Raw genomic sequence first — 25699 nt, 5'->3', positions numbered from 1 at the left:
TTTGAGATTGTACTCCATTGTTGAATCTTCTTCATAATGTTTGTGATTCGATCCATGCTAGGCAGATGCGCTGTGCTTCAGGGGTTAGGGAGGCCATATCAAGGACGGGAAACATCTAACCGTAAGCGGGTTGCCTAAGGAGAGCTTCGAGGAACGAACCCGTAGACAGTGCGCTCTCAATTTCCCCGTTGAATTCTCTCAAACGACTCTCAGACTGAGAGTAAGCGTGAGGAATAAAGACCATTCTAGGTTATGTGTGGAGACTTTAGGTCACAGCCGCCCCATGCACCTCGCTGAGACTTCAGGGCTATATAGGTAGATTGGAGGTTCTTGAACTCCTCCCAGTTGGATGGTTAGTGTGTCGTAAGAGCTGGATGCAACCGGTGAGCGAGTCTGGGGACGCAGAGATGCACCGACTCGGGATCTAAAGTAATGCGAAATGTGGTACTTTAATTCATCGATAATCCTAACCTCACTGTAAATCTCTCTTCGACCTATTTGGCCTTGGAGCTACCCGCTCTTCCCGTCGTAGATCTTTCCCCGACATCTTTGCCTTTGGAGCCCGTGTCTGGGGCCTCTATGCTGATAGTACCGCAGTACTAGCTTTGCTCTGCATCTCGTTGAACAGTTTCTCGGTCCAGTCGAAGAAATCATCGTAACCCTTCCGCTTGAAACCGACGACGGAAAAGCCGACGGAGGTAGGAATAGTCCGGCCTATGCCCGAAAGCCAGGCCCCGAGCATAGTTGAGGTACGTGGCGAATTCTGCGGGGAGAAAGCCATCACAGAGTGTGTCACCTGATATGCTCTCCTTCATCTCCTTGATCCTTGTGTCCTTTTCGTCCTCCGTGGCGACTTTCAGACCCTGCCATGGCAACGAACCCCGGGCAAAGTACACCGGAACGTACCCAAGGGACTCGATATTATCCGCCCAAGACTGTCCTTCATACGCGTTAGCGAGTCGATGGTCATCATCGCGATAGGAAACTTAATTACCACGGCCATTGTGATTGTTGATGCTGGCGTACCGCCTCGTGCCGCCTAGCGCGAGGCCTTCGAATTGTTTTGTATGGTCGGTATACTCGAACTCCCTGGCTAGGCCAAAGTCAATCGTATAGAGCACATTCCCTTGTCTACCGACCCCCATTACGAAGTTGTCCGGTTTGATATCGCGATGAAGGAACCTTTCAAGTGAATGTATTCGATTCGGGCGATAGCCTGGTCGGCAATGAGAAGGGTAGTCTTCAACGAGAACTTTCTGCCACAGTAGTTGAAAAGGTCCTCGAGTGATGGGCCGAGCGCGTCCATGACCAGCGCGTAGAGCTCGGACTCCTGGCCAAACCATCGTACTCGCGGGATTCCGATCCCACCATTTAGTACCTCGTATATATCCTTCTCGCCTCGAAGTAGGTCGGGGTTATCTCGAATAAAGGCAAGTTTTAGAGCGACCTCCTCGCCCGAGGAGAGGTCAGTTCCTGTCCAATTAGCCACGGTTGAAAGTCTCAAGTAGAAAAAGATAGTAATATCATGGATTGAAAATACCTGAATAAGTCAAAGGGCCCACTTTCGGTCACCCCCCCCATTGACACCCAACCTAACCCAACTACTTCAAACAACCACAACTTCATCAATTCTATTCTTCAACACTTCAAATTTTACAGTTCGAATCTTTTGTTAAAAATGGTCAATTATACCAAAGAACAGCTTTTCCAGGCTCTTGCAGAGATACGAAATGGCCGACCAGTGGCCAAGGTGGCCAGAGAATGGGCCATACCCAGGGCCACCCTCAACAACCGAAAAAACGGACAACAACCACGTGCAGTAGCCTTCCAGGAATTGCAGAGGCTTTCCAAGGTACTGGAAGACCGTTTGGCCGAGTGGGTTCGCAATCAGGGGGCTATTGGCCTTCCTCCTATGTATGCGCAAATCAAGGAGCTGGCCCAGCGAATGCTTCAGACCCAGGGAGATACAATAACCCTCGGTAAACGCTGGATAAACCGGTTTATCAACCGGTATCCATTCCTCAAGACCCAGAGGGCCAAATCTATAGAACACACCCGGGTAAATGGAGCTACCACAGATGTTATTCGTGGTTGGTTCCCTTACCTCAATGTCTGTGACGAACCTGTCCAGGATCCTATCCTGTTAGGGTTCAGCTTCGTTGAAGGTATTTTCTCTAGGATGCTTAGGTTCGGTGCAGCCAAAGGGTGCACAACAATAGACTTGTCTCAACAGTAGGCTTGCGACCTTGTAGCGAACTGCAGTTGTGATTGCTAACTGGAGAACTCCCAGAGCTCTCCAGGACGAGTGACTATATACTGACTACATCTTGTGGCTCTCTGAGGCTCCCTCAGAGCGCCAGGGAGCCGGGCTCCCTGTGATGTCAATAGAGCAAGCCGTTCTATAACCTGATTGGTGTTCTCCTTCCGGGCTCCCTCAGGCTCTGAGAGAGCCTGACAGAGCCTATTCCTGGTTGGTTACCTAAGCGATTGGCTACGGGGCGACCCGCGCCCCTCAGTTGGTCTCAATTCGTGACATCCCGGCTAGTTGGTTTAACTACTTCAAATATACTGGCCGGGTGGAAAGGAAGTGGGTTATAGCCGGTTAACCAGAGCAAGCCTCTGATGAACCGGCTGTTAGTCGAAAACCGTCGACCTACTATACCCCCCCTTCCTACTACCCAGCCGGTACCTGGAACAGTTATTTCAGGGCCAAATGCAACTAAACAGGTAGTTGGACCTGTGGAATTGGATGTGTGGGTAATCCCAAAGAAGAGTGTTGACCTCCGTCAACACTTGGCCAATTTCAACCAACAAACCGGGGCTAACCGCACACAAAGATAGCTGTCACGGGCACAGCCCGTTCCATATACGGGTTAGGGTTGTAGTTAGTCAGGGTCAGGGTTGCAGGGCAGGACCCCTGGTAGTGGGGTCCTGTTAGTGTGGTCTGTGCGCGGCCCACACAGACAGGGTTTTCCCTGGGCGCGCCGCGCCTCCTACATTCGGTTGCTCGTGCAACCACACAATATACCAGAGATCCCCTACTACGGCGATTCCACCCGTGATAATAGCTGTTCAATAAGGTCCAAAAGGCCTTTGATATATTGGATAGTAACCTGGCTATCAAGGAGGCCGAAAACCAGGCCCTGCGTGCACAGTTGGAGGCTGTCAAACCCAGGAAACGAAAGAGGGTAGATATGTCACGGATATGGCCGCATGCAGTCGGCCGGCGGGGTACGCTGGCAATACCCCGAGCCAATCATTAAGAGGAAACACGTAACCAATGAATGGGCAAGAACCGCGGTGCTCAGAGTGCTCAGGGCCAAGACCCGTGAGCATCATGAGCAACGGTAGATAGACAAGTATATAGTCACTCGTTCTGGAGAGCTCTGGGAGTTCTCCAGTTAGCAATCACAACTGCAGTTCGCTACAAGGTCGCAAGCCTACTGTTGAGACAAGTCTATTGTTGTGCACCCTTTGGCTGCACCGAACCTAAGCATCCTAGAGAAAATACCTTCAACGAAGCTGAACCCTAACAGGATAGGATCCTGAAGTAGGTTCGTCACAAGATACCAACCTAAACGAACTGTTTGTTAATATCGGGGCCATTTACAGGGCACAGGTTGCAGCCGGGGCCGTGGAACCGGGTCAGTCAGATAGTCCGGAAGATTCTGATTCTAGTGATGGTAATAGTTGTATAGTTGTGGCAACAAATAGTCGTAGGTAGTAGGAATGAAATGGGGGTGGTTGATTTCCCGATTTGGTAATCAAGTGTTCGAATGGGGGGGGTGACCGAAAGTGGGCCCTTTGACTTAAATGATGCCAAAGCCTCCAGCGCCGATCTTACGTTCGAGACGGTATCGGTCGGCATTAGAATGTCCTATGAAATATATGAAAAGCTGTCTCCCTGTAAAAGAAACCAAATCACCGTACCTTCATTGTCTTAAGGATGCGAGGCCTAGCGACGGAGTGAAGGAAGGACACGAAGCAAGGGGACCAGACAAGGATGTCGCTCGCGCCAAGCCCACCAAAGCCAGCCCATTCAAACGTAGATCCAACTCCCAGTGGCCCGGGATGAATCCAGGGGGAGGAGAGCTTGTTCCGGCCCGAGCCGTCTTCTTCCGCCCTTTGTAACGCCGCTAATGGTTGGTTAACGACACTCACAGGTTGGACGCGTGCTCCGAGGCAACGCGCTCCGGTCTAACATTCCTGTATTCAGTGGGACGCGCTCGCAAAAGTCACACTCCCATCCGTAGAGAACAGGCAGCCAGATGCTACAGCGCACACCGCCCAAGGAAGTCGTGCAACGCCAGCTCAGTCCGGCCTCAGTCCAGCCCCCGGGCACGCCCCGATATCCAACTGCTTGCCCCTCGATTCGACCCTTAAACTACGAGCCCGTCGCTCATGGCGAGTATGCAAAGTCGAAAGAGACCTCGAGCTGACGACCTCTCGCAAAAGCACCGTCCAAAGAAGATCAAGTCGATAGGCGAACGCCACAGGCCTTCCAACTTCCCCCCAGAGTTTTGGGATAACCTATCCAAGGTACCGCTCACGCGTCGCGCGCTGCGAGAAGTCGACCGGCGGAACAGCGCTCGGCCCGCCCTAGGCCCTGCAGCATTTGCAATGCACACCACAGATCGCGCCCATTTCGCAAAACACGGTGGCCCAGATCTTTGCCATCTTCGAGGGGTATGCTTGTGAGACAGTGGGAATACCTAGTTGCAACCGCCGCTGACTTCCTGTCCTCATAGTACCCAGAACCGAAACATGAAGGTGACATACACATCAGGGCTTCCATCCCTTCGACCGTATCGTCGAGCCAGCGAACCAAAGTGACGAAAGCAACTACCTCTACTCCCAACAAGTCATCAGTGTACGATAAAGCCTTCGAGCAGCATCTTAATGTATTATTATTCATACTCCGCTATGCCCTAGGGCGTGCCGGACCCTCTGCTATTTAGTGTACAGGAAAACCGTGCCCTCCCGGGCCGGGTGAAAAACCCCTACCATCAATCAAGGAACGATGCGTTCTGGTGAGTCTACGTATACAAAGAGAGGAGGCCTCCTGGCCTCCGAACGGGGGCGCTTCAGGCCGCCGTTTCCAGCTCGAGCCTCCTGGCCAAGCTGTACATCGGCAGCCTCCCCGAGTCCATCAGCCAGTCGAGGATCCTCCTCGCAAGCCGTGCAGTCGTGGGATTGATACCGTGTAGAACTGAGTAAAAGTCCCGTCGTGTCCGAATTCTAGTTCTCTCCCATCTTCGAGTCAACGGTGGGGCCAAACACCACACTACCAGGTGTTCGGCAGTCTCTCGTCCCTCGCCACACTCGCAGGCAGGCGTCAGAACCTCCGGGACTTCCCGTGTAAACAAGTAGTCCCGTAGGCCTATTGCTCCCGTCCGGATTTGAATGAGCAGTGAGCTTCTCGCCTTGCTGAGACCGTCATGCCTCCTTAGGGTTTCGTTCCGGAATAGCGTCTCCCGCTGATGGTCAAAGTCGTCCGCCGGCCTGGTGATTGCTCTGCCGTCCCGTTCCTTTAACCACCTCGCTCTCCAGGCCTCTTCTACTGCCTTGTCCGTGTCTATGGTTCCCCCCGTCCAGCGCATGATCGTGCCCGCGGCTCTCTCTACCGCCGTGGGCCCTTGAGGTCTCAAGGTTCGCGGTCGGCCCCTGTTGCCCCTCCTCGAGCTGAGTCTCTGCTGTATCTTGCGGCAGGCGGTAAGGACAACGCTCCCCGCCGTCTTTTTGCCGCCTTGGCCGTCGTCCAGATCGGGTTGTTGGAGTCGGTTTTCGAAATCTGCAAGCCGTTTGTTTAGGTATAAGTCCAACGGTGGTACCCACGTCTCTGTCTCGAGGTTACGGATGGGGGTAGACTTAAAGGCTCCCGCCACAATCCTCAGGCTCTTGTTCTGGGCCTTCCCGAGGGCCTTGGTGATGCCTTTCTTCACCGGTTCGCCTCCCACATCCGTGGGAATGTGGAACGACGATGCGCCATAGGCCAGCGCTGACCGGATGCACTTTGTGTACACTTCTCGCGCTTTGGCTAGACCCAGTCCCCACGTCGATGCCGCTAGCCTCGACAGGGCATAGCTCTGGGTCCTCAGCTTCTTCTCCACCGCCGCAAGGTGGGCTTTCCAGTTGAGCTTCCGGTCCAGCCAGACTCCCAGGAACCTGGCAGACTCCTTCGGTCTGACGGGGCTGGTGCCTCCCCCTGGGTTAGTGAGTTCCAGCTGGTTTGTCCACTGCCGTCGTCCCTTGTTGAAATGGATCAGTTCGCTCTTTTCCGGGGCGAACTTCATCCCCCGACTGTTTGCCCATCGCATGCATGTTTCCCACGCCGCCTCCAGTTGCCGGACATTGGCCTCGGGGTTTCGACCAAACACCAGGAGGTTGGTGTCATCCGCAAACCCCGTTATAGCCAAGTGAGGGTGCTCGTCTTTTAGCTGCTTGTATAGTGAGGAAATATAGAGGATGAAGAGAACAGGGGAAAGGGGTGAGCCTTGGGGGACCCCTGCCCGAATTGCCGTCGGTGCCGCCGTCTTGCCGTCGAAAAGAAGGGTGGCCTCTCGACCAGTCAACCAGTCTCTCGTCCAGAGGACCAGCCACCTCGGGTAGCCCATTTCTCGCAAAGTTGCTAGCAGTCGGGTGTGGTTGACCGTGTCAAAGGCTCCTGAAATGTCCAGTTGCAATAGGGACGCCGCACCCTTCTGTCTCCACGCCTCCTGGACCTGGGCTACTACTAGCCGGACAGCCAGCTCTGTGGAGCGGTGTGCTCTGTTCCCCATTTGTTCATCTGGTAAGAGGCCGTTGACTTCTGCAGTTTGAGTGACCTTCCTGGCGACCACTGACTCTATTACCTTCCCTAGGGTTGGCAGCAGAGCAATGGGCCTGTATCCCCCCGGGGTCTGATACACCGGCGGAGCCTTTCCTGGTTTCGGTAGTACTACAGTCTTCGCCCTCTTGAAACGGTTCGGGAACCATCCTAGCTCCAGACACCTTGTCGCCAGAAGGGCCAGCACTTCAGCTAACGGTACTCCGCACGCCTTCAGAAGGCCCATCGGGAGCAAATCCTCGCCTGGCGCCTTCCAGGGGCTTGCTCTTCCTATCGCTTCCGTGATCTCGGTCGGCGTCACTGCTTGTACAACGTCGAAGCCCGGGTTCCAGCTGCCCAAAAAGGCTAGGTCTTCCACGTCCGTCAGGTTGGCCGGTGGGTCCGGGAAGAACCTCTCGGCCAGCGCGCTGGCCTTCTGGTCGTGCGTTTTGGCCGTTACCTGTCCGGAAGAGTCCTTAAATTCCGGCAGCCTCGGTGGTTCTGGCGGCAAAAAGCTCCGCAGCCTAGCCCATCTTTCCAAGCTCCACATCTGATCGGGCTTCTTTGCCTCGCTTGCTTCCTGTAGGCTGTTTCTCCAAGCCCTCGTCCGTGCTTCGCGCGTTGTTCTGGCAAGGTCCTTGAGCCTTTCGCCGAGCTCCTCCCAACAGTACTCTGCCCTAGTCTCCTTCGCCAACCTCTCGGCTCTCCTGGCCTCCCGGGCGGCCTGCTGCACCTCCACAGTCCACCAGGGAGAGCTGTAGCCGCAGCTCGCCTTCTTCCGTGGAGTGCTTTCCCCCGCGACCCAGGTGAGCCACTCAACCAGGCTATCGAAAGCTTTGTCAAGACCCTCGACTGTCCGGGTCCTGGCCGGTAGTCCGTCCGGTCCCGGGTCCGTGAGCCCCATGGCCTTGCATAGCAACGCTGCTTCAGCCTTCACCCTCTCTCTGTCCATCTTGTTCCAGGCCCAGCCGTCCGGCTGGGTTGGCTTCAGCCCCAGCCTCCCCTCGATCTCGAGCACCTGTGGGTAGTGGTCTGACTTTCCGCGACACTCCTCCCCGTAGTATGTTGTCTGGAGGTTTCCCGAGGCCCAGAAGTGGTCTATAGTTGACGGACGGCCCCGCTGTCGCCCCTGAGGGGCTCGTGTTGTTGCTCCCCTTGGGGTCCTGATGGTGAGGTCCCACAGGAGACCCAGCTGCAGTAGGTCTTCAGACTCCCTGTCGTAGCGCCCGAAATCGTCCCACAGTGGGTGCTTCAAGTTGAAGTCACCTGCCAGAACCACCGGGTGGCTTGGCCTTGGCCGCCCTTGCAGGGCTCTCGGTACGTTCTCGCCGCCGGGAGGGTTGTATATGGACCAAAGCTCCAATCCGGGGTCTTCCCTTCCGAGGTCCGCCTCTGGGAACCACACGCGGCACCAATTCTCCGTGGCTTCGGAGTCCCACTGCCTGATTTCAAATCTTTTGCTTACATATATCGCTGCCCGCCCCTCGAGTTTGTGTACCAGGTGGTATCTGCTGCTCCGGGGGCAGTATGTAGACTCCGTCGCCTTATTAATCCACGGTTCTTGCACAGCCAAGAGGTCGTATTTGGCCTCTTCCAGCAACACTTCCAGTGTTTGCTTGATTCCTTCGGTGTTCCAGAGTAAAATTTTAATTTTCATCGCCTGCGACGGTGATCGAGTCCATCGTAGTGTCCCCCTCGGGGTCGCGTTGGTTCGGAGTAGCAGTGACCGCAGGGTTGGCGGCGACGGCAGGCGTTGGTCCGGTAGCCGGTTCGGGCGCCCGGGGCGGCGGAGCGGCGGTGTAGACACCGTTGACTACCGGGTTTGCGAACTGCACCCTCGGAGCCTCGAAGTTGATCCTGGTCTGCTGGGGGTCTAAGAGAGCCTGACGTTGGGCCGCAGCCGCATTCGTCGGTCTTCCTCTCAACCTCTTCCTGCCTACCACCTGATAGCTGTCGTCGCCCCTCTCCTCGCCCTCGAAGTTAAACGCGGGAGCGCTCGTAGGGGCCGTGCTGGCAGAGTTCGCCGCTGCGGTCTCATAAGTCCGTGGCCGGTACTGGTAGGCCTCCTTGGCCTTGGCGAGGGTCCTCGACTTCTCCGGGCACTCTCCTGACCACGCCGGATGCCTTCCTCCGCAGGCCGGGCATCGGAGCGGAATTTCGTTTTTGTGAGTAGGGCACTGGTTCTCGCCGTCCCTGCCGCCCTCTCCATGGGCTTTCGTCCCGCAGCGCGGGCACAATGGGGTAGCCTTGCAATGATGTTGTGTGTGTCCCCACTTCCAGCACTTGTAGCACTGTGTTGGGCTGAGGGCAGCCCAGTAAGGCTCGCAGTCCAGTAGTTGAGCCTTCCAGATCACTCCCTCGTCGCACGCCTTGCGTGCTTCCTCCTGGGAGGTTAAAGCAACCAGCACTGTTGCCCGGGTTGCCTCCCTGTGTCTCGGCACTCTGAACTTCACTTTATCGACTGTGTAGAGGCCTGTTTGTTTCCCGAATTCCTCCTCGGTGACCCCCTGGAGGTCCTTCTTCCACACGCCCTTTAGCAGGACTGCAAAGGTTCTCTTGCTCTCCTCGGCCTGCTCTCCGAAAGCCTCCTTGATCCAGTTGGTGTTCATCGAGTGCCAATCTCTCGCGCCTGCGTTCTGGAATGTGACGATTGTATCGCCGCTGGGGAGCCTTCGGGCCGCAACTGCTCCCTTCTTGATAGACACCCGGTTGATGGCCTGGATGGTTTCTTGCGGGGTGCGTTTGGCGAGATCGGCCGGCATTCCTCTGCCTCTGACTAGAATCTCCTTGTTTATGCGGGTCGGCACTATCTTTGTCGGCGTGTTAGGCTGCGGCTGAGAGGGGGCAGCTCCATGAGCGGCCACTGCGGCCCAGGATCCTCTGTCCTGGGCTCCGGTTCCGTTGACGGCTGCCTTCATTTCCTCGGCCACCACCTTGCGGAGGTTGGCAAGCGAGATGTTTCCAGTCTGTGACTGAGACGCGTTGTGCACCTTCCGGACGGCTGCTAGCAGGTCCTGTCCCATGCCTCTGGCTGTCCCTTTCTTCTCAGGGTCTGCTAGTCCCACCAGCTCATCAACCATCTTCTTGATAACCTCTATGTCGGAGGGTGGGGGGGAGAGGGGCGGGGTGGGGGGCAAGTGTCGGGACTGCTCTAGCCCACTTCTTCCCCTTTGGACTGGGGCAGTAGGGCCGGCCATCCCGCCTCCACTCAGGGGTTCAGGGGGGCGTGGTCGTCTGGGTAACTGTGGGTGGGTCGGGTAGCTCGTGGGTCCGTGCGTGGGCGATAGAGATTTCCAGGGCGACTGCGTGTCCCGGATCGCCCTTCTTTCCACGCCTACTGCGGCCGCGCTGCGGATTGCGCGTCGGTGCACGTGGTGTGGCTAGATAGGGCTTTGCGAGAGCTTTCGATCAACGCAAGCTTTGGGACTTTTGGGGCCGAAATTCAAGGACGTTCAGCTCTCTAGCTTCGTTCTTGTATTATGCAGCATCTTAATGACAACAATATCTACCTACATGGCCGGAAATCGAAGCCTAACAGAAGCGTAGACTTAGACCAACCAAGGCCGTCACTTTCGCCGTCAAAGTTCTCCGATAGTGCCTTTGAACGTTTCCAAGATGAACACGACCATTTGGTCTCTGAAAGAGATGTAATGCGCGAAGTCATTCCAATAATCACCGGCAACGGGAATATCCCCAACAGTAGAGATGTGCTCTTCAACAGCTTACTACCAATCACTGACGGGGAGACGGTCGATGCAAAACCCGCATTTTACGATGGAGCTCGCTTTGGTGATGTTGATAAGAGAGTCAGACACGAACTGAGCCACCTGATCATCCCCACCCAAAACATGCGGCAGCCAGTGGTGCCGAACTTTTTCTTGGAGGTGGAAGACCCTGAAGGAGGGGCGATCGCGTCGAAACGGCGAGCCGGGTACGACGGAGCCATCGGCGCCCGCGCGATACACGCGCTGCAAAACTACGGCGCAGATGAACCCACCTTCGACGGCAGTGCGTACACCTACAGCTCGACCTATCACGCCGGCACTGGCACGCTCCAGCTGTATGCGCACCACCCCACGCCGCCGACCGCGCTGGACGGGCGGCCCGAGTACCACATGACTCAGCTTAGCGGTTACGCACTGACAGGCAGTATCGACAGCTTCCGTCAAGGCGTGGCTGCATTCCGGAACGCGTGAGACTTGGCGCAAAGGCATCGCGACAGCTTCATCCAGGCGGCGAACGCCAAGGCATGCCAGTCCGGCGTAGAGGCGCCCCCTGAGCGGGAGACCACGGCTGCAGCGGCGGAGCAGTATGATGATTCGACTGCCGACGAATTCTTTGACTGCGAGGACTTTGATGACGCCGCACATAGAGACGTCGACGAAGAGGGCGTTTCCGGCGTGACCCGCCTGGGTTGATAGGTAGGTACCTACCTTAGGTAGGTATGGTTCCGTTCCCGAATGGCATTTTTTCAACGGTGATACCCCTGGCGCCCGTTTGGATTGGCCATCTCGTATTTCTTGCTCCCAGTTTATATAATATTTTGGTCGGCAAAATAAAACACTGCCCTACTGCCAACTCAATGGTGGCTCGGGGCGACTGTTATTCAGGGACCCCTCCAAACCCGTCCTCTGTCCGGTCCCAAAGCCGTTTCTTCACCTTCTCTACCACTACACGGGTCAAGCCTCGCTCCACCGACTCGTCATCTTCAACGGGGCATTGATGCACTACCTAGGTACCTTCCAAATTCGTAAAAGTAAGATTCTTGTGAAACATGAGGATGCCCAAAATAATCAAGACAAAAGATCCACAGCATTATGTACATTGATGACAAAGCCGATTTACTCGATGGAAACGCTGGCATCGGTGGCTGAGCGGTCAAATCCGCTTTACCCAGCCAAGCATGACGTGGAGATAACTTCGCTTCTCCCCCCAAAAACGCCGAGGGATCACGACCCCTGTTCCCGCCAAAGTCTACATTGGTTTCCTCGGTTTCCAATCGGAAGGTGGAGAACTCTGGCCATAGCCCCTAATCCATGGACGTAGTAGCAAGAATCCATCCACGCGGCTAGTGGATGGACGCGTACGTCGACAATGACCTTGGCACTCGATCAGCCTCACCAACGCCATCATGCGTCTCAGAAAGGGGCTGAAGCCATCGTCAAGTCATCGTTAAGTCCTCAACCACAGGGTTACTTAATCTCAACTTTATCTCACGATGTCGAGATTCGGTCCTCATCAGTCATTGCCTTCAGACACCTGAGCCCCCATCTTATCGTAACCGACACTAAAACCGATCATGCATTTCCCGGCCCAGCCCTGGACCCTCTGGTCCATGGCCCTCCTAGCCACTCCCACCACCGCCTTCATCTCGCCCCTCCGCGCCCGCCAGGCCGACGACGGCGCCACCGCCTTCGACTGGACCTCCATCACGCCCACGCCCGACCTGCAGTATCACTCCTGCTACGGCACCTTCCAATGCGCCCGGCTGCGTGTACCCCTAGACTGGTCCAAGGAACCCACCACCTCCCACTCCAACTCCAACTCCTCCTTCTCGTCCTCCTCCCCGGGCCCCTACGCCGCCATCGCCATCGTCACCCTCCCCGCCACCGTTCCCGTCACCGACCCGTCCTATGCCGGCCCCATCCTGATCAACCCCGGCGGACCGGGCGGCTCGGGCGCCCAGACGGCGCTGAGCCTGGGCGCCGTCATGCAGGGCCTGATCGACGTCCCCGGCGTGCGCCACTACGACGTGCTCGGCTTCGACCCGCGCGGCGTCGCGCTCACCACCCCGAGCGGCTCGTGCTATGAGAACCAGTTTGATCGTGCGGTGGATGCCATGGCCCTGCGCGGCATGCCGACTGTGCTAAGTGAGCAGGGATTGAACATGAAGTTTGGTGCGAATCAGGCTGCGGGCAAGTTGTGCGATGAGAACGTTTTTAAGTACCTGTCGACTGCATCAGTGGCTAGGGATATGCTGGAGATTGTGGACCAGAGCCATGAGCTGGTTACGAAGACTGCCGGTTCGAATGCAACCCGGAAGGCTTGTGGTGGGGGAGAGAGCGGGGGTAAGCCGAGACTGCAGTATATCGGCTTCTCGTATGGGACTGTCTTGGGCAATACTTTTGCTTCCATGTTCCCGGGCAGGGTTGGCAGGATGCTGTTGGATGGGGTTGCTGATGCCGAGGACTATATGGCCGGGGTAAGTGTTGACCGACGAAGTTATGGCGGGTTGCGCTGCGCTGCGATAGAAAACTAACGTACGCAGACCTGGCAGAAGAACATCGGGGATGCTGATGCCTCTGTCGACGTATTTTATCGCACCTGCTTTGATGCCGGGGCCGGCTGCCCACTCCGTCAGAGCAGCGACACCAGCTTCGAGGATATACGTGCCCGCGTCGCCGCCCTTCAGGCCAGCCTCCGGGCAGCCTCCGTGGCGACCGTCTACAACAACCGGATTTACACCATGACCTCCCACCTCCTTAGCGAGAAAATCCGGACCTCCCTCTACGAGCCTATTCCGAAGTACGAGCCCCTTGCCATCGCCCTCGCCGAGGCCCTCGTAGGCAACTTCAGCTCGATCCTCGCCGACGACATCGTCATGGGCTTCGACCTCCGCTCCAGCGTCTGCACCGAACCCCCCGCCAGCGACCCGCCGCAGGAGTACAACTTCGGCAACGAGATCTCGCGCGGAATCATCTGCGGCGACTCGCAAGCATCCGCCGGCAAGCGCGACCTCGCCTGGGCGGCCGCCGTCGTCGCCCGCACCACCAACCAGTCCTCCTCGGTCGGCGAGGCCTGGTCCAACATCCCGCTCGCGTGCGCGGACTGGTCCATCGCGCCGGCGTATGCCTATGCGGGCCCCTTCGGCAGCAAGGCGCCCGACAACAGCAGCAACACGCCCGCCGCCCCGCTGCTCATCACGTCGACCAAGACGGACCATGCCACGCCGCTGGCCAACGCGTATGCGCTGTCGCGGATGCATGGGGGCTCGGCGGTGGCTGTGGTCGATGCGGTGGGCCACTGTGCGCTGTTGGCGACGGCGAGCACGTGCATGTATGGCATTGTGCAGGAGTATTTCCATACCGGTAAGCTGCCTGTGAATGGGACGGTTTGCGAGCCGGACTGTGTGCCGCAGATTCCGTTCAAGGCTTGCCCTGGGTTGCCGGGGGTGTAGGGGGGGTTGGAGACGGATGCGGAGGGCGATTAAAAGAGACAGGGGTTGAAATTGGGGGCGGATGCACGCGGAGAAGAAGGGCGAGCTTGTCACTTAGAGTGGGTAAATCACCTTGAGCATTCGATTCGCATAAATTGTTCTATATGAGAAATAAGTTCCTCATGATAAAGTACGTGTATCTATTTCGATGATAGCGTCTCGTCAACCATCGTCATAGCACTATCACTTGACCTGATGAACCAAAACAGCAATGCCGGCATGAGGTTATTACCATTAGTGAGTGCTTGGGACCAAACAGGATACAGATAGGTACTAAGAAATACTAGCGTTGCTGACTCGGAGTTACTAGTATTCTCTAAATCATTAGCTTTGTGGCACGGAATGTGAAGTAACACCATGAGTCCACTCGCACGGTAAAGTACCTCCACTAACACGAAACTACAATGTTCACACCCTGGTGCCGCTTGGTCCTCCTTATATCTTGATATCTCCTGGTATCTCCACGGTAGTATGTACTGAGAATCACCATATACCCCAGGTCAGTGCCGCTTCCGTCGATGGTGGCCCGGGCAAGTTGACATAGCGACGCTGAGCCGCCCTTCGGTTTCATCCATCGCCTCCTCTTTGAGTTAGATAATTCCTTTGTGTCCATTTTCCAGGAATCTTTGGCGCCGTCCCAATTAAACTCTCAAAAATAGCATTTGCACTCTTTCTCTATGTATGTAACGTACCTAATTAAATATATTTGTAAGTTGCGCACGGCTTGTGGAGTTTGAGATCATCACGGTAGCTCGTAACATGGCCTGAAACAAACGACGTGGTTGGAAAGATGGAAGTCCGTCGCCAACGACCTTGTGGAAGCTCCCATAGAAAGAACCAAAAGGTTTGTACTATAACCCGGTAATACGCGGTGGATTTGGGCACAGTAAACTTGCTTTTCTTTTTTCGTTTGCAGCCCTGAGCTTTCCCTGGCTCGATTCTTTCCTGAGCTACCTAGGGTGATCCGGATCTCACAATCTGCGGCCACCGCACAACCTAGGTATATACCAGGGGCCCATTTTTGGCCCACCTGGCTAAAGTTTCCTGTCGATGGACGGAAAATAAGTCCTGCGTATTTTGTATGCCCACCTCCACCCAAGGCCACTTGATGCTAGTCGTTACAACAGAAATGTCGACGCCACCGCCTTCTTGTGACTCCCCCAACTTACGCCCACACGCATCTAAGCCCGACCCAGATTTGACTCTTCCCTATCAATCGCCTCAAAAGTCTTTAGAATTTTCTTTGCCATCCAGAACTTTCCAAGTCCCCTCGCCAAAAACTTGCCAAATGAGATTAGCATAGGTATCATATCTTAAACAAGAGATTTTTGGGACAACAGAGATGCACTCACCAGCAATGCTTTTGTCTTCCTGAGCTGAGACTCAAACACTTTAGCTTGTTTTTCTACCTCCTCTTTCTCCGCCACCCATTCCTTCCATTTCTCAGAATGGATGCGCCGCTCCACCCTGTGATCGATGATCTCTTGCTGGAAATCATCGATGTCATTTTCTAGGTCGTCCAGGAGTTGCTTCCAAAACTTGGCCCCGAAGGAGAACAGATTGGGTTTCGCCGTGTCCCCCTGTCGTTTGATGGTTTGGTGGATAATTCTGTGTGTCGAATCCTTGGTATTGCCGTGCCTCTCGAGGCGAGCACCGTCTTTGCAAAGGTCTGTCCACCTGCCTGTCTTATCCCGCTTTTTTATGGCCTTGAGACTGAACTGGGACGCCATCCTCGAGGCGTGACTGGTCTCGAGACTGTCCCACATGGTAGTGACAATGGTAACACGCTTGTAGGTATTCTTGCCCAGGAGCGTCTCCAGGAGCCGCGTTCGCCTCTTCTCCATGCCGCTGGAAAAGCCTCGCGTGACAGGGTGGACAAGAATGAGCGCATCGAGGGACTGGTTATGCATGGGTCCCATCATACCCTCACCAAACATCCATCTAGAAACGTTACCGAGAATCTCGACATCGCTCACGGTATCATCGTCAAATCCAGGCGTGTCGATCAGAGTAATCGGCCGGGAGCCCAGCTGGAAGCAGACTGCTTGCGGGCGCTTGGTGCAGGGGTCGAGGCCATGCCCGATCTGCAAGTTCTGGCCCGAGGCGAGGGATGCAAAGGTGGATTTCCCCGACCCTGTTACACCCATTAGGAGGATGGTGAAATGGCGAGATTTCCTTTCATGGTGCGCCATGGCTAATAGAAAGAATGGAGTTTCCGAATTAGGCACAAACTGCTACTCGGGTGTCGTTTGCTATTGTCGTCATTGTCATGCTGGCAGTTATTGACGTGATCCTCCGATGCGTGATGGGAACGAGCTTTATGGCGTGTCTGCCGGTGTAACAGGTGCGGCTCCCTGCCCTGTCTCACATCAGGAGAAGCCGAGAGGCAAGTGTGACGTCGGGCTGCGTTGGGCACACCACAGGGCCTCAAATGTGCTTGCCAGCTGAATTTTGCCCAAGGCACCCGAACGGGCACCAAAACTAAGGTATTACCTAGGTACCTACCTAATGCCCAATCGACACGTCAGAAGCCGCCATACTAAAACGAAGTGAGTCGTGGGGCTTGATTTCCCCAATCAAGTATTAGGGTACGGATACAAATCAAGCGCATGCCCTTTCATTGAAAGACTTCTTTTCCCTTTCTCTTACTGGCCGAGTTCACTGTCCAGCCCACTGTCCAGTCCATCCAGTCCGTCCAACACCAACCCCAACACTGTCCATTTTGTGTCATCCTTCTCCTTGGGCCTACGGATTCCGGCAAAACCGCGTTTGGCAGGTGCCTGACCCAGCAGCCCCATCATGGCAAATGTGAGCCGATCGCACCTCCTTTTGCGTGTGGGGTCACTGGGGTGCTTAATCGCTCAAAGCATATCTGGTCGTTGACTCTTGGCTCAGCAAGCCACCACCAAGAATACCACCTGAACTTGTTCAACACGTCTTTTCGGATCATCGACACACTCGGGCTTGACGATACCCCGCAAACAAACTTAGCGGTGCACTGAATGATCGCCGAGCAGCTAGGCAAAATCATTTGGAACCGGCTGACTGTTGGCGGCGTCATCTGCTTCCACCGCGTCACCGACCTTCGCCTCACTGGTTCCGCCCGGCACAACATTGAGATCTTGGAGTCTATATTCGGCCAGGGTTTTCTCTCCAGATAACGCGCCGCTTTTGTTACCACCATGTGGCAGAGCCAGCCCGGCCTGAAGAAGGTAAAACCCTTCCACAAATTTCACAGCGACCATAATAGCGCCAATGAGGTGATGAAGTGATTCGCCGACAAAAGCCGCAGCGCGCGATGATAACGACGCGCTGCAGCTGGAATTTGAAATAGGTAACCAAGTTTGGACCTGGTGCCAGCAAAGTGCGAAAGGCTGCGGCGGGAAATATAGATAGGTACCTAATATCAAGCCGGATGAGCCGCGGACTGGGTACAATTCTATAGGGGGCGAAGGCAAACAGCGGCGATCAAGCCCACCAGCAGTATTTGGATATGGTGGGCATTCAGGAAATTAAGTATGGGTCATGTTTTCCGGGGGCTTGACACAAGAGACCTGATTTTTGGGAGTTTTTTTTAAGAATGATAGACTTTTTGTTCACAAAGGGGCGGTGCATAACACGCAATAAAATAAAGCAGCTAAGTGACGGGGACCTAGATCGACGGGGACCTAGATCGTAGCATCAAAACTGCCCCATCACCAACACAAGATTCCAGTCAGTTTTGGTTCCGTGTCTCACAGCACTGAACCGGGAGCCTCGCTCGCTTTTCGATTCCTCCGGATGCGTACGCTTGCCCAATCCGCAAAATCCTTGTGATCGAGTCGGGCATACGCATCAGCAAGCTTTCGCCTCCGAATCGGGTCGCCCACGGCCCATATGGAGATCCAGGATATCAAGTATGTGGTGCCAGCTACGACGCTAGTTGTCACAATGAACCACGTCTTCTGGCTCGAACTCTCGAAGTCGAATATTTGCAACGCAAAAGGGGCCTTGAATCGCGACCTGTGAGCGGCATGAAAACGCCAACTGCAACGCAAAAATACAATAAAATCATGAGTTGGAATCACGTACCGCGATAAAACTCAGGGGTAGGTAAAAGATGGTGGCGATAGTGGAGACCAGAACGTAACGATTTAGCTGCGTGGATTTCGTCGCCTCGCTAACCGCTGTGGCGTTGAACACCTAGATTCACGTGGGGGACAGGTTAGCGCAACATTTCCGGTCGCGCTAGGTTATCATGAGCTCTTACATCGTCTCTGAGACTCTTAGTTTGCTCTTCGATCTTGGCGACACGGGCTAGGAGGGCGTTCCCGAGCCGCTGTTGCTCCAGTATCACGCCGTTCCAGTTTTTCCTAAACATATTGGCGGCTGCTTCCCCAGCGGCGGTGGGCGCTTCCGGAAGAAAGTTGACGGCTTGCCCCTCGGCTGTCGAACTCGAGGCGAAGTAAAGCTGCTCCATGCCGTCAACCATCCGCTGGAGGTCATCCATGCTCTCTTGTATCCACTCTGCGCTGATGCGGAGGATCTGAACGACGGTGAAATAGAACTCTAATAAGGCAAGATCAGCAGTATCAACCATAGTCTCCCGCCGATGTTTCGGGGACAGAAGCCTGCTGAACTAGAATGTTTTCAGAACATACCCATAAAGCCGGTGGGATCATGGGCAGAGTGTAGGGGACATAACCTACATTGGTGGTAAGTTGTTTTTGAATGTTGTCCACCAAGCTCGACCAATGCCCCGCCCATTGGGGAAGAAGCGAGTGAATCCTAAAGGCGAAGGCGGCGATCCCCGTTGCACGCATTGACGGACGGATACCCACGGCTGTCCACTTGTTCCTCTCCCACAGCTCTCCACAGTTTTGCAGGCTGCCAGCAGCAGCATCAACCATCGTGACCAGGGAAAAGACTGGGAATTCAAAGTCCCAGGTAGTTTTTAACCCGACTGAGTAGCGAATCTCGCGTATGTAGATGCTAGGTGCAGACTTGTTGTTTGTTAAAGTGCCCTGCTCCCGTTTCATCAATGTAAGGTCAAGCACTCCCGCGGATGGGAGCTGTGGAGTCGCGAAGGCGCGCATGTGGTATTGAAAGACAATGTCTTCCTGGATCAACTCGCCGGAACCCGGTCTTTCTGTCCATCGGTGCTCCGAGGTCCCCCTCAGGTCCCGGTTTATTCCCCATTCGCCCCTGAATTCTGTCAAGAAGCGGTTGACCGACCGCTGTCTCCCTGAGCCCAAAGACTTGTATCCGCAGCTTTCGTCCAAATCTGAATTTCGGCACAACTGGGCGGCGGCGATGGAGAACAGCAGGTGGTCGAACTTTCCGTTCAATCCCAGTTTCCTGACCACCATAACCGTTAGTTGGTGTTTCTGCATAGCCATCAAATCCTGATCAAGGCACCTCACCATTCTCTCCCGAACCGTTGCCCTAAGGGATCTCGCTTTGTTGACTGCAGCGAATAAGTAAGATACAGACGGATATCAACGTGGATTTCCAACTCACCATATACTCGTCAATCACCCTAGACACGGGACGAGACATTGCGGCAGCGGCAGTCAAGTCCCCCTGCCTGAGCTTGGACACATAGCCGTCCTCATCGTAGCCAAGCTCATAATACTCGGCGTATGCACCACTAAGCTTTTGGGGCAAAGGAACGTGCCACGAAAGAATCTTGGCCAGATCCGCATTGGCACGGTCGTCGAACCTTTCCACCTGTAGGCTTTCTGCAGGGAAAGGTTTGAAGATCCTGTCCCATTCCTGCGGCGACCAAGCTTTTGGTGTCGGGCGCTGCTCAAGCTGGTAGCTGATTGTCTTATCGCTATCGAAATGTGCCTTCCTCGGGCGAATGTCATCCCCTTGTTGATCAACTTTTGGCCGCACCAGAAGCGCCTCGGTGGGAATCTGGATCGAGTTTTGCTTGGCCATCGTCATCATCAAGGCATGGATCGCTGCAAGGTACTGCTCGCTGGCCGAATCTCCGTTTCCCTGAGGGCGTTGGTCGTCCGAATCTTCTAGTGGTATGTTCCGAAGAGAGATTTCCATGTTAGTCTCGCCGTTGGTCATCTCGGTCGCGATATGGAGAGGGAAAAGGAGGGGAAAGGGTCGGATGTAGCAAGGGCACAAATCAGGAAAACCCCCGGGATTGGGTAAACCAGCTATTTAATACAACGCTTGTTTAAGACCTCGAGGCATTGCTTTTTCTTTTCTCCAGAGCTGGGGCCCAAGGCCCAAATTCTGCCCAACGCCTGCCTTCATGGGAGGTGATTGGACCTGGAAGGCACAGCGTGTCCAGTGTCAGGCCAATGACCCGCAACCCCCAGAAGTCAGAGCATCTTTGACCATTGGCTTTTTTGATCACGTAGTTGTGAGGAACAAAACCTGTGCTTTTCGGCGTTCATACAGGCGGCCCATGCATATCTCGCTCGGTCCGCTAGCTGTTTGCAACGCACCAATTCCAAGGATTGGACGAGTCCAGTCCAGTCCCGAACAGGGCCTCTTCGACATCCATCACTGCCGCTTCATCTGGTCGAGACACCTCAACGCCTCTTCTTTTGGCTAGATAATTTCTTAGTTCACTGGTTCCTACCGCTCCGCCAGGCCTGTCAAGAACATGGCCGGGTTACAGCGCCTCGACGAGCCCGTCCTGCTCGAGATAAGCCAGTCACTTCCCGTATCTAGCGCCCACCGAAGTCTGAGTCTACTTCGCCGTCGCTTAAGCAAAGGCAGAGATCGCCTGCCCTCATCCCTCTATAAACTACCCCCGATACGACAGGGCAAGTGTGTCTCAAGTGCGGTGCACCGAATTTAATAACACATTGGTAAGCCTTCCAAGCATAGTCTTCGTTGAGCCACGTGTCCATCATGCCCATATAACACAATTACATGCTCGAACTGGATCCGACCTGCCACGTCAAATCACAAAAAGCCGACTTTCTCTATGTCATCGAGGAAACTATGTTCTTCCTCTTTTTGTTGTATTCGACAATTTCTACGAAACTTCCTACCAAAGACATGGACCATGTCAGGACTAAGTAGGGCTATGCGCCAACACCATCCAGCCACAGATGGAGGTGGATGAGACGGTCCAAGTCGGTCGAGCCGTCCGACTGCGCGCCTTGTTCTCCGGTGTTCGCCATATCTCGGAGGATATCATCGATGTAAGAACCTGCTGCAGATAGGTGGAGGATGTGTGCAATAGCACGGTGAATGGCTAGAAGCCGGGGCGATGGCGGATCAATCGTACGGGTATCCGTTAAGAAGAGTGTACGGGTTACTGGAAAACGCCCGCCTACGAGAGCAGGCCGGAGGAATGATTTGATTCGATAGGTGTGAGGCGCCGTATCTGGGATAGGCTCGAAATATATATCGAAGCTGCCAAACAAGTCGTGCATATCCCGGGTAAGAGTCAAGGCGTTACGTGGTCGATCAATATCGACGCCATCGATTAAACGACCAACCCCATGGTCGAACATGTTGAGAATAGCCAAGGCTGCCTGCTTCGATGGATTCTAGAAATAAGAGAGTTAGATTAGAAAACGGCTTTTTTTTTATAAAGAATTGGGGCCAAGTACTAGTTCTTCGCCACGCCCGAGCCTTGTCAAGGAGTGCGGTAGAATATGGGCAACTTCCAACGCTTCAAACTGCTCCTGGTCGAGTAGGTTGCCGTCATCATCTTCAGCGTTATCGTCGGCATTCTCGAAACGGTTTATTGCTTCACTACGGTCAAATCTCCGTGTTACAACACAACGATGGTGGTCGCGTATAAGACAGACACCACGTAGGGCCGATAGTCTTTCTGGAGTGCTTATAAAGCCTGCCTCTGACTGTAGTTTTGAAATGGCAGAATGGTACGCTGGCGAGGGCTGAGGGGTCTTTGTAGCGGAGGCTTTAACTAGTAAAAGTTAGCGAGGGGTTTATGGTGGTGGCGCGGCATAACAGGACAACAACACCACTTACGGGGTAAAAAGAAGTTGTTGAACAGGTAATCCGCAAAGCCGAAAAACTTGTCTTGAACTCGCTCGTCCAAGGCTTCGTTGCCGTCCATAGATAGTTCGAGGGAGGTAAAGAAGGCTCGGAGATAATTATCCTGTGAGAGCGGCGAACACGCATGGTCGTATGTGAGGCGGATCAGCTGGGCCCGATTGTAGCGGGGGCTGGCCCCGCCGCCTCGTGCCGCGATGTTCCCGGTAAGAACAGGGGCTTGATCATCGAAATGATGGGCGATATGGTAGAATCTGTGCCTGGCACGATCGCGTGCGTCCGGGTCTAAAGGCGCCTCAGTTTGGAAATCAGTTATGCCCTCGAGCGAAGACTGGTGGTGCCTATGGTGAGGTGACAATGGTGACGGCAGCGCCATAGTAGCGTCGATGATCTGTTGTGATTGACTGCCCAATTCAGAAGAATCCGAGGGACCGAGAATGGTGGCAACTTGCCTACCTTACCTAGGTATGTAGGCTGCTGTGGTGGAGCGAGCCCGTGGGAGGCCTGGTTCACGTGGCTGGAGTGACTCGAGTGACTCGAATGTCAGGTGACCTCGAGGTTCGGACCAGTTATAACCATACACGGTGATCCAGCAGCCCGATAGCGGCAAATGTGAGTGAGGAACAGGACCTGTGCTTTTGGGCGTCCATACAGGCGCCTCATGCATATCTCGGCCTGCTAGCTGTTTGTAACGTACCAATTCCACCATGATTGGACGAGTCCAGCCACAAGCAGGGCCTCTTCGGCACATATCCATCATTGCCGCTTCATCTGGTGGAGAGACCCCAACGCCTCTTGCATAGGCTGTACACTTACATGGCTGAGAGGACATGTTGAGACTAACCACCCACGATCAAGCGCATAGCTCGATATTTACCCCTATTTGCCGTAGTTCTGGTCGCGCTTTGGTGATAGACCGGGGGTTTGAACACTCCGCCAGCCTCGGTACTATTGAACCCACATCATGATTCCACTACATGATTCAAACCGGAGTTTCATCATGTACAAGACCATACACCCCAGGCCGCGCCGCTTCCACCGATGGCGGCCCGGACGAGTTTAGCATAGTTCCGCTGAGCCGCCATGTTCGGTTTCATCCATCGCCTCTGGTTTGGGTTAGACAATTCCTTTGTGTCCACCTTTGTGTCCACATTTTCCAACTCCTCCAGGAATTTATGGCCCCGTCCCAACTAAACTCTCAAAAATAGCATTCACACTTTTCCTCTTCCTATGAAATGCATTTGTAAGTTGCGCATAGGTTGTGGGGTTTGAGGCCATCACGGCGGCTCGTAACAAGGTCTGAAACTAGCGAAGTGGTTACATGCAGGAAGAAGGTCGGTCGCCAACGACCTTGTGGAAGTTCCATAAAAAAAGCCAAAATGTTTATCGTACAAGCAATATAAATATCCCTACCAACCTAGACTTACTGCTCTCTTTTGTATCCATCACCTTCACTCAGCATTCCACATAGGACATCAACTGCCACACCTTTTCGACGAGCCGGACTTGTCTAGGTACTTTCCCTCCAACCTATTCTAACCCGCCAGTACGTTCCCCAAGATATTATACGCAAGCACCGTGTTCTCGCTAACACTCTCCTGCCCCTATCCAGCCTCGATAACCCATCCCAACCAAAACTTCGCCATGTGCAAGACTATCAGCTACAAGAAGAGCCGGTGCGCCTCGTGCAAGAGGGATATCGTCAAGAAGGACAAACAAGAGATCTGCGACAAGGCGGGTGGTAAATACGGCAAGTGTGGCACCACCACCAAAGTCACCACGGCCGCCAAGTGCCCCGGTCCCAAGTGCGTCCAAATCAAATAATGTGAGCGCTGGTCAGCGGTAGCATGGACGGGAGATGTGATGCTTTCCAATAGAATGGCAGCAAAGGATTCCAGGGGACAGGGGTGGGTATTGATAGACAAGTAGGAAAATAAGAGTTCCGAGCCCTGGTGGCGGGTTACTCAGACTGTGTGCAAGTCAATATTCCTCAATTGACTCATGGCCGGCTGTGATCAACAAGAGGGGTGTTTGTGTATGGGTCTTATTAGCTGCAGTGAAGGATTCTAACGAAAAGTACCTTGCAGGATATGACTTCAGAGTCTGACCTCGCGTGTTTCCCGACGCAACCCAGCATATACCATCTGGGGAATAGGCTGGGCGATCACTTTCGACGGAGTATCAATTATATAACAGCATCCTAGGGCTGATGGGGGCTTCTTTGAGCAACGACTTTTTTCATCCATCACTCTCAGCTCAACCACCATCCCCCCTTTACATCCAAGACCACAACCGAACCATCTCTTCATCGTCATCCTGTCACGAATATGCCAACAGGTGGGACCACGGGGCGCAGGACGCCCGGACCAATCGGTTGGAAAACCAATCAGGGAGCTAGGGAAGTGATCAGGGTGATCAGTGAGCTCAGCATGCCAAGTCCAGGCTGGACAGACTGAGCACACTGATCACTAAGACCTCACGCCAATCAAAGCACGAAGGAGGGCTCAGTAGGAACAAAGAGACCAGTGAGCTCGGTGCCCACTGATCACCTCAGACGGACTGAGCACACTGGTCACCCTGGAATCAGACATGTATATAGTCACCCGTCCTGGAGAGCTCTGGGAGTTCTCCAGTTAGCAATCACAACTACAGTTCGCTACAAGCTCGCAAGCCTACTGTTGAGACAAGTCCATTTGTTGTGCACCCTTCGGCTGCACCGAACCTAAGCATCCTTTGCAGAGATTACCTTCACCGAAGCTGAACCCTAACAGGACAGGATCCTGGACAGGTTCGTCACACATCCCCTACCCACCACCGACCATGTCCGACAACAACACCAACACCGGCCCCGACACCCAGGCAGCTCAATCCTCATTTGGCCCTCCCATCCGCTACATCACCACCCACGACCCGACCACCGGCAAATCCGTCTTCACCACCGCCCTCCCCACCGAGGTCCCCGGGTCCAGCATGCCCGGCTTCGCCATATTCGACGCCTACAAAACCCTCACCAGCCCGGTCAGCCTCAACGACGAAGCCGACCTAGTCGCCCTCCAACCCCAACCCCCTTCCACCTCATCATCTCAACCGCCTCCCCCAGGCACCACCACCACCACCCCCTCCTCACTCCCCAACCCCAACAATACCACCACCACGACCACCCCCACCAGCCCCAATTCCAACCCCCCTTCTCCCGAACCCGCCATCTGGTTCCCCACCTCCCACCCGCACACCCAAACCCTCCTCCGCTACTGCGACTGGGCCCCCGGCGCCTCCTCCCCCTTCCACCGCACCGAGACCCTCGACATGGGCGTCGTGGTGGCCGGGCAGATGGAGGTGCGGCTGGACTCGGGGGAGGCAAGGACGCTAAGGGTGGGGGATAGCATCATCCAGCGGGGGACGATGCATGCGTGGCGGAATGTGAGTGCGGGGGAGTGGGCGAGGGTGGTGGTCTTTTTGGTGGGGGTGGAGGAGGTGAAGGTGGGGGGGGTGAAGGTTGGGGGGGCGATGGGTTAGGTTTGGTTTAGGTTATTTGGGTTAGGGGTTGTTTGTGGGTCGAGTTCAGTCTTAAAGGGGGTAAGGGAGAGGGAGAGGAGGGATGGCCAATTCTTTGGGACGTAGGTTTGGGGGGCTGGGTAAGGTAGAAAGGAAGGCAGAGAGGGGCGACACAATACTGGGACGATCACATAAAGGGACGAACA

General features: G+C 54.8%; 9 protein-coding genes across 9 annotated transcripts; 5 read left to right on the top strand and 4 right to left on the bottom strand.

Moving 5' to 3' along the window:
* Positions 1 to 551: 551 nt before the first annotated feature.
* Positions 552 to 1581, bottom strand: F5144DRAFT_622660 (kinase-like domain-containing protein; the record flags this gene model as incomplete). Its single annotated transcript, XM_066792111.1, has 4 exons — positions 552 to 940; positions 995 to 1126; positions 1183 to 1473; positions 1563 to 1581. The coding sequence occupies 4 exons, from the start codon at positions 1579 to 1581 to the stop codon at positions 651 to 653; spliced, it is 732 nt and encodes a 243-aa protein (XP_066642293.1). The 3' UTR covers positions 552 to 650.
* A 2507-nt stretch (positions 1582 to 4088) lies between these two features.
* Positions 4089 to 4970, top strand: F5144DRAFT_580431 (uncharacterized protein). Its single transcript, XM_066789373.1, has 2 exons — positions 4089 to 4686; positions 4749 to 4970. The coding sequence occupies exons 1-2, from the start codon at positions 4402 to 4404 to the stop codon at positions 4956 to 4958; spliced, it is 495 nt and encodes a 164-aa protein (XP_066642292.1). The 5' UTR covers positions 4089 to 4401; the 3' UTR covers positions 4959 to 4970.
* A 5683-nt stretch (positions 4971 to 10653) lies between these two features.
* F5144DRAFT_605010 (uncharacterized protein) lies at positions 10654 to 11223 on the top strand (the record flags this gene model as incomplete). Its single annotated transcript, XM_066791398.1, has 2 exons — positions 10654 to 10977; positions 11038 to 11223. The coding sequence occupies 2 exons, from the start codon at positions 10654 to 10656 to the stop codon at positions 11221 to 11223; spliced, it is 510 nt and encodes a 169-aa protein (XP_066642291.1).
* Positions 11224 to 11654: 431 nt separating this feature from the next.
* Positions 11655 to 14219, top strand: F5144DRAFT_328337 (TAP-like protein-domain-containing protein). Its single transcript, XM_066784116.1, has 2 exons — positions 11655 to 13007; positions 13074 to 14219. The coding sequence occupies exons 1-2, from the start codon at positions 12105 to 12107 to the stop codon at positions 13980 to 13982; spliced, it is 1812 nt and encodes a 603-aa protein (XP_066642290.1). The 5' UTR covers positions 11655 to 12104; the 3' UTR covers positions 13983 to 14219.
* A 650-nt stretch (positions 14220 to 14869) lies between these two features.
* F5144DRAFT_537718 (P-loop containing nucleoside triphosphate hydrolase protein) lies at positions 14870 to 16380 on the bottom strand. Its single transcript, XM_066787080.1, has 2 exons — positions 15374 to 16380; positions 14870 to 15301 (listed from the first exon to the last, which is right to left on the bottom strand). The coding sequence occupies exons 1-2, from the start codon at positions 16211 to 16213 to the stop codon at positions 15203 to 15205; spliced, it is 939 nt and encodes a 312-aa protein (XP_066642289.1). The 5' UTR covers positions 16214 to 16380; the 3' UTR covers positions 14870 to 15202.
* A 1100-nt stretch (positions 16381 to 17480) lies between these two features.
* On the bottom strand, positions 17481 to 20199 carry F5144DRAFT_655576 (uncharacterized protein). Its single transcript, XM_066793129.1, has 6 exons — positions 19521 to 20199; positions 19424 to 19467; positions 18710 to 19358; positions 18271 to 18639; positions 18093 to 18203; positions 17481 to 18010 (listed from the first exon to the last, which is right to left on the bottom strand). The coding sequence occupies exons 1-6, from the start codon at positions 20079 to 20081 to the stop codon at positions 17756 to 17758; spliced, it is 1989 nt and encodes a 662-aa protein (XP_066642288.1). The 5' UTR covers positions 20082 to 20199; the 3' UTR covers positions 17481 to 17755.
* A 996-nt stretch (positions 20200 to 21195) lies between these two features.
* F5144DRAFT_328310 (uncharacterized protein) lies at positions 21196 to 22505 on the bottom strand. Its single transcript, XM_066784115.1, has 2 exons — positions 21975 to 22505; positions 21196 to 21909 (listed from the first exon to the last, which is right to left on the bottom strand). Exons 1-2 carry the CDS (start codon positions 22372 to 22374, stop codon positions 21566 to 21568), a joined length of 744 nt encoding a protein of 247 aa, XP_066642287.1. The 5' UTR covers positions 22375 to 22505; the 3' UTR covers positions 21196 to 21565.
* An 867-nt stretch (positions 22506 to 23372) lies between these two features.
* F5144DRAFT_580411 (uncharacterized protein) lies at positions 23373 to 24021 on the top strand. The gene has a single exon (XM_066789372.1). It carries the CDS (start codon positions 23643 to 23645, stop codon positions 23820 to 23822), a length of 180 nt encoding a protein of 59 aa, XP_066642286.1. The 5' UTR covers positions 23373 to 23642; the 3' UTR covers positions 23823 to 24021.
* A 797-nt stretch (positions 24022 to 24818) lies between these two features.
* On the top strand, positions 24819 to 25514 carry F5144DRAFT_594797 (uncharacterized protein; the record flags this gene model as incomplete). Its single annotated transcript, XM_066790626.1, has 1 exon — positions 24819 to 25514. The coding sequence occupies one exon, from the start codon at positions 24819 to 24821 to the stop codon at positions 25512 to 25514; it is 696 nt and encodes a 231-aa protein (XP_066642285.1).
* Positions 25515 to 25699: the final 185 nt, after the last annotated feature.

This window comes from Chaetomium tenue (assembly GCF_020726465.1).
Source record: "Chaetomium tenue strain MPI-SDFR-AT-0079 chromosome Unknown F5144scaffold_5, whole genome shotgun sequence".
In the NCBI taxonomy this organism is placed as follows: Eukaryota; Fungi; Ascomycota; class Sordariomycetes; order Sordariales; family Chaetomiaceae; genus Chaetomium; species Chaetomium tenue.
This window is presented reverse-complemented; position numbering and strand designations above follow the sequence as displayed.